The 6741-nt window shown below is 38.4% G+C and overlaps 1 protein-coding gene across 3 annotated transcripts; it reads left to right on the top strand.

Moving 5' to 3' along the window:
* Positions 1-749: 749 nt before the first annotated feature.
* LOC126623554 (BTB/POZ domain-containing protein NPY2-like) lies at positions 750-6371 on the top strand. Of its 3 annotated transcripts, none has more exons than XM_050292468.1 (5): positions 750-1050; positions 1641-2404; positions 3414-3483; positions 4073-5251; positions 5491-6371. In XM_050292468.1, the coding sequence occupies exons 2-5, from the start codon at positions 2343-2345 to the stop codon at positions 6058-6060; spliced, it is 1881 nt and encodes a 626-aa protein (XP_050148425.1). In that variant the 5' UTR covers positions 750-1050; positions 1641-2342; the 3' UTR covers positions 6061-6371. The 3 variants fall into 3 exon arrangements, with proteins under 3 accessions (XP_050148425.1, XP_050148424.1, XP_050148426.1); XM_050292467.1 differs by having other exon boundaries at positions 1635-2404; XM_050292469.1 differs by lacking the exon at positions 1641-2404 and having other exon boundaries at positions 752-1050.
* The last annotated feature ends 370 nt before the right edge of the window (positions 6372-6741 follow it).

The raw sequence follows: 6741 nt of genomic DNA, 5'->3' as shown, positions 1-6741 counted from the left end.
GAACGAGCGAGGTAAGTGAGTGAGTGTGTTAATTATGCAACCCCCAAACTCAATGAATCTCTCTCTCTACCTTTTTTTCTCATTAAAATTAAAGTGGGGCAAAACTGAAAAGAACGGGAAAAGGAAAAACATTTTCTGCGTACTAAAAGGAAAAGTGGTAGTATACTCCTTAGTAAGGTCTAAAATATCGATATTATTTTGATATTTTTATTGAAATTTCTGTATTTTTAAATTACTGATATTTTCGATATCATCGATATTTTAGACCTTGATAGGAACTCTATGTGGTACTAAGTCACTCATGTATTTTACCATGCAATGTATAAATGGTAAAATATTGTACTAATTCTCTATATATAAATGATTATGGTGTGTTTAAACTTCTTTCATTAATTACTACATATTTTCTACACTCACAATATTTGCCAGCTCGCTATATAATTAACTTAAATCAGTTAAATCCATCATTTAATGCATTTCCTTCCAATTTTTTTTTGTGATAAACTAATAGATAATTGACTAAATAAACATCCTGCAAAGTTTCAATAAAAATTTTCAAGTTTTTCTTACAATTTCCGTGGTTTTTATTTAATTTTTATCGATATCGATAATATCCTGACATTTCTATCGAAATTTCTGTATTTTTGGACTATCGATATTTCTGATATCATCGACATTTTATAACTTGCTCCTGATGATTGAATCATGCATTTGGTATTGTCAAGTTTGCTTTTTTCGCACTTGGGTAGTTTTATTTCAGTATTTTGGGAGATGGGGAAACTTTAGATTTTGGAACTCAGTAGTACTCAACAGCTGGGTGCTTTTGAGTTTCGTGTTATCTTTTTTTTTTTGCCCTTTTGGTTTTTGTTTTCCTGACTTGCGTGAAGTTTGTTTGGTGGTGGGTTTGGTTCTCAAGACTTGAATGCTTGTGCAGCAGCAGCAGCATACAAAAGCCTCGCCCTTTGGTCTCTTGTTACTGTTCCTCTGAGCGCTGAAAACTCCTCCTGATTCCTCAAGCAAAAAACTTGAATAGATGGCGTAAGATTTTGGGTGAGTCCCTCTCTCTCTCTCTCTCTCCACTTTCTGTGGTTCTGGTTTTTCTTTTGGGTTTTTAGGCTTGGTGTTGGCTGATTGCACTCAAACATGAACTGGGTTTTTTTCGGTTTTCAAATTGCAAGTGGGTGATATTTGTTGGTAGTTTTTGTATAGCTCTGTAGATTTGATGAAATGGGGTCTTGGTTTTTGTGAGGTTTTACACGGGGAGTGGATTTTGGGGGGTCTTTCCTTTTGATTATTTCCCTATTTCTTTATGCCCTTTGAGATTCTTTGCTTATTTCTTCATGTGGGGTTTTAAAGCTTTGTACTTTAGCAGCATAATATATGATCTTTTGCCTCGTTATTTAACTAGATTTTCCATGATAATATTCTGGTAGATTCCTCAGATTTGAGCCCAATTTTGTAATGATTTTATTTTTGTTGGTAAGTTGATGTTTGGTTGTCCATTACTATAATAACTTTATATTTTGTGTGTGATCTTTTGCTCATTTATTCCCATGCTTTGCCCAAATAAAAAGAGATGCTTGTTGTCTACCGTTTTGGTGGTTTCTTCAACTGATACCGAGATGCTGTTTCAGTTGCAGGTTTTCAAACTTGAAGGGTAAAAAAATAATCTAGAAAATAGGTGTTGTTGATGTGTACATGTTAGGTTTGGAACTTGAAGCTTTAAAGGCGTCCAAAGAGGTCTTGGTGGCATGAATCTTTAATTAGCTTTTAAAAAAGGAAAACAAAGAAACAGAGTAATCAGAAGAGAAAGATTAAGAAATAGTGGGGGAGTGTGGTGGAGTCAGATTTGTGCTTGTGAGTGTCTCTGGTGTATGATAATTGTTTAGTGTTTAAGAGTCTGTTGGTTATGTCCCCTCCGCTGACTTGGTGCGCCCGGACTCCTTGGGCTTTGCCGCCGACCAAGGAAACACCCTCTTCTTTGGCTCTCTTGCCATTCAAGAGAACCTTTTCTTAAATAATTGCACAAACCCCATCTTCTCTTTCCCTTTCTTTCTCTCTCTTAGACTGCCTTGGTCCCTGTCAAGATTCGGTCATACCCCGCCTTTCATAGATATAACCTCCCCCCACTCTTTGAGATCCTTCTTTTCTCTCTTGGAGCTCAGGAAGTTGGATTCTCTGGTCCCCACTTGTGGAGTCTTCCTTTCCATTTCGAGCAACTCTTCCTCGATAGAGATGCATTCTTATTGGGTTTGTGTGGTGGTCTTGGTGTGAAGTATTTGATCAAGCAGTGGGGTAGTTTTGTTTCAAGGAAGTAGAGGAGCAGACCGTTGGTTGTCAAGATGAAGTTTATGAAACTTGGATCGAAGCCGGATTCTTTTCAAACTGATGAAAATAATGTTAGGTGAGATCTTGTATCCCCTTCTTTGTAAACTGTGTTCTACCTCTTACCTCAGTTATTCATTTGAATCATGTTTTTCGCTATTGTGTTTCATGCATAGTAATTCCGATTGCATAAACCTCAAAGTATGGTTCCTTTGCATAACTTTTAAATGGTTTTCTGTTAATTAGAGAATTTTGGGTATTTCCTCTCATGGACAATGCCTATGACCACTAAGTTTTAGTAACAATCTTGGTTTTTAAAATTGGGCTGTAAGTTTTTCCTTTTTTCGATTCTCGTCATTTCCCCACACTCTTGATTAAAATGATTCTTGTTCTATGACTTGGTATCAAACTTGCTGACACTTTATTTTTTTCTTTTTTGGTTCACGAAAACTTAGTTCTCTTTCTGCGGCCTCCTCAAGAAAACCTTTATTGAATCTCTCAGTGTGTCACTTGGTTTATGATCAATTCTTTTGGAATCTCTGAATCATTGACATTATCAAATCTGAGCTGTTGTCAATCTAGTATTTATTGGTGCTATTGTAGCTCTTATTAGTAGATCACCACACATCATTTGTTATTCACATCTACATAAACTATTGTTTGTTAATTTAAGGATGCAAGAGGCTGTGAGCTTATAAGTTATACTAAACCAGGATAATATTGTAAGAAATGACAAAGTTGTGTCTAATGTAAACAAAATGTAGAAATGCTAATCAAATTAAATCTCTTGCTAAAGCGATGTTATAATAAAAGAAAGATGGATGCAGGGTATGAGTTGTATTTTTGTATAATGAGGTCGCTGCACCATAGCCTATCAGTCTTTTGAATGAGGGATTTTCAAGCCAATCTTAAATCCTATAGGAGAAATTTTTGGGTTTCCGGAAAGAAAATGTTTCGAAAAGAAAAAAAAGGTTGATTTCCAATTGCTCATTGCGAGTTCTTAATGTGTTAGTATGCAGGTCTTCTTATTAGTACTCTTTTATATTCAGAGTCCTTACTAACACTACAAAAATATTCTTATATGCAAGGTATGTCGCAACTGATTTGGCAACAGACATCATTGTTAATGTTGGAGATTCAAAGTTTTACCTACATAAGGTAATCATCTGGTCCATTTTTCTGTGTATGGTATCTTGTATCAGGATTGCCAATAACTGTTTCCTCTTGTATTTTTCATTTCTTGGTGAAATAAACAGGTCCCCAGTTACTTTTCATGTTACATTTTCAAGTGGAGGGATCTATAGCCGAGAATTTTTTATAGTACTCATGTTTTAAAGCAACCAGAACAAATCCAGATACGTTTAGCTATAATGATTATGATATTGATAAAAGAGGTGTAATGCTTATAAGCAATTTGCATGTGCTCAACTTGTTTCATATAAATAAACTGAACACTTACGGGATATGACTAGTTAACATTAATTAAGGACCACTTTGTTGATACTCGACAAATTCCTTATCACTTGAGGAATTATTATTATTTTCCAGAGACCAACGGAGCATTGATAAATATAGATGCTGATCTTTATAGATATAGCTTTTAAATTCAATAGATGCTAGAGTCTTGGCAAACTTATCTCGATTCTCAAGACAACTCTTTTCATTTTCAAATTTTATGTGAAAATCTGCTGTATATCTACAGATACATGTTTTGTGATACTGATCAAAGTAATAATGTTTTATGCAGTTTCCTCTTCTATCAAAGAGTGCCCGCTTACAGAAGTGGGTTGCAAACTCTAATGAATCAAACACTGGTGAAATTTACATTTCTGACATTCCTGGTGGCCCTGCTGCCTTTGAGATATGTGCGAAGTTTTGTTATGGCATGACTGTCACCCTCAATGCTTACAATGTTGTTGTGTCTCGCTGTGCTGCTGAGTATCTGGGGATGCATGAGTCTATCGAGAAAGGAAATCTCATATACAAGATTGATGTCTTCCTTAGCTCTAGCATTTTCCGGAGCTGGAAGGATTCCATTATTGTTCTTCAGACTACGAAGTCTCTTTTACCAATATCTGAGGAACTGAAGTTGGTCAGCCATGGCATTGACTCTATCGCTACTAAGGCCTGCATGGATATTTCAAAAGTTGACTGGTCCTATACCTATAACCGGAAGAAGATCCAAGAGGAAAATGGGAATGATCCAAATTGGAATGGTGTAAGAAATCGTCCAGTTCCAAAAGACTGGTGGGTTGAAGAATTGTGTGAGCTTGAGATTGATTTATACAAGCGTGTTCTAGCAAATATTAAAACCAAAGGGGTACTATCTGGTGAAGTAATAGGAGAGGCCTTGAAAGCTTATGCTTACAGAAGGCTGCCAGGTTTCAGCAAAGGTATGATCCAGGGTGGAGATATGACAAAGCATCGATCAGCAGTGGATGCAATTGTCTGGCTGTTGCCTGAAGAGAAAGGCACTGTCTCTTGTAGTTTCTTGCTCAAAATGTTGAAAGCAGCTATATTTGTGGATTCTGGAGACACGACTAAGGGAGAGCTGGTAAGGAGAATAGGGCAGCAACTGGAGGAGGCTTCTGTAAATGATCTTATGATACGAGCAGCGGAAGGAGAACCAATAGTTTATGATGTTACTGTAGTCCAAAAAATAGTAGAAGAGTTTCTAAGGCAAGGTCAAAGTCCAGAGATTGAATCACTAGAAGAGGGCAATCAACTTCAGGAAGTGAGAAGGCCAGGAATTTTGTCGGATGCTTCCAAGCTGATGGTGGCAAAACTGATAGATGGGTATCTTGCTGAAATATCAAAGGATCCCAACCTCCCCTTGTCGAAGTTTGTTGATCTTGCGGAGATGGTGAGAGGTTTCTCTCTACCTTCTCATGATGGACTTTACCGAGCCATTGACATGTACCTTAAGGTAAGGGCTATTGTACATTTTATTTGATTGACGAAAAGTTGGTGCCTTCCATGATGTCATGCAAGTTTTTCATGTTACGGTGCAAACAAGTGGCTTCCAATTTTCTGTTCTGTTGTATTTTAGTCGATGCTGGAATATGTTCATGCCATAAAATTTTTGTTTTCCAGTGTGCGTCTGTGATGTATCTTGTTAGTGTTGGAGGGGATATGCGTTTCACACTTTGGCCATATTTGTTGCAGGAGCACCCAGGGATCAGCAAGAGTGAGAGGAAGAGGATTTGCAAGCTGATGGACTGCAAAAAGCTGTCAGTTGATGCGTGCATGCATGCGGTGCAAAATGAGAGACTCCCGTTGCGTGTAGTTGTGCAAGTACTCTTATTTGAACAAGTCAGGGCTGCTGCTTCATCAGGCAACAGCACTCCAGACCTACCTAAAGGAATGAAGGATTTAAACAGTGGGTCCCATGGGAGCTCAAGATCTGCAACAACCAACACGGAGGAGGATTGGGATGCAGTAGCGTCGGCTGAGGAGCTTAGGGCCCTAAAGGGAGAGCTAGCTTCGTTAAGGCTGAGCAGCAGTGTGGGAGCGTGCAACAGGAACGGAGACGGCAAAAGCAGTGTTGACAAGGCGGCAGTAAGTAAAATGAGAGGGTTGCTCAAGTCGAAGAAGAAGATTTTTGCAAAGCTTTGGTCAAGCAAAGGGGTACAAGGTGAGAACAGTGGCTCCGATTCATCCGAGAGTCTTGGTTCTGCTAATCCTGAAGAGGCGAAATCCACACATTCCAGAAATAGGAGGCATTCGGTTTCTTAGTAGAACTAATTGACAAGCAAATAGGTTGGGAATTTTCGAGTTTCTCCTGATCTTTTATGATCTTAGCAACTAAAAAGAAAAACTGGTTGTGTATTACCTGAGCAAAAGTGGAGTACATATAGTTTGGAAGAAGGGTTTTTGTTGTACTTGCAGAAAAATTCAGGGGCTGTGAGAAAATGAGAGATTTAGCTAAAGAATTTAACTGCGGTGGTGATCCAATTGTCAAGAGTTCCAACTCTCATACGTAATTGTGCTCGTCAAATCTTTTGTTAGATATTTTTGCATGGTATATGACTTGTCTTGCAAGAAAAGCATTTCTCTATCTATATCTAGGGTTTAGAGGTCGCACTTGGTGCGATGGCAAGTGCCTTCGCCCATGAGCGGTAGGTCTCGGGTTCGAGACTTGGGAGCAGCCTCTCCATAAATGGGGGTAAGGCTAGCCGACATTCACCTCTTCCAGACCCTGCGTAAAGTGGGAGCCTTGTGCACTGGGTACGACCTTTATATCTAGGGTTTAGAGGTTGGCTTGATCTGGCAAGTCATATCCTAATCTAAGAAGATGAAAAGAGTCTTTCTACAATGTGATGCTAACGCAGTTTGTAGCACAGTTGTAGCTGTTAGGTTGACACGGTCGCAAACACAGTTACATTTAATCAAAATCCGTTTGATTGATGAGTTCAC

This window comes from Malus sylvestris, chromosome 5 (assembly GCF_916048215.2).
Source record: "Malus sylvestris chromosome 5, drMalSylv7.2, whole genome shotgun sequence".
Taxonomy (NCBI): domain Eukaryota; kingdom Viridiplantae; phylum Streptophyta; class Magnoliopsida; order Rosales; family Rosaceae; genus Malus; species Malus sylvestris.
Note: the sequence above shows the minus strand (reverse complement) of the source record. Positions and strands in the feature narration are given on the sequence as shown.

Coding starts and splice junctions, on each gene's coding strand:
- LOC126623554 (XM_050292468.1), top strand. CDS start 2,343: ATGAAGTTTATGAAACTTGGATCGAAGCCGGATTCTTTTCAAACTGAT. Junction 3,484..4,072: donor CAAAGTTTTACCTACATAAG/GTAATCATCTGG, acceptor TGTTTTATGCAG/TTTCCTCTTCTATCAAAGAG. Junction 5,252..5,490: donor CCATTGACATGTACCTTAAG/GTAAGGGCTATT, acceptor TATTTGTTGCAG/GAGCACCCAGGGATCAGCAA.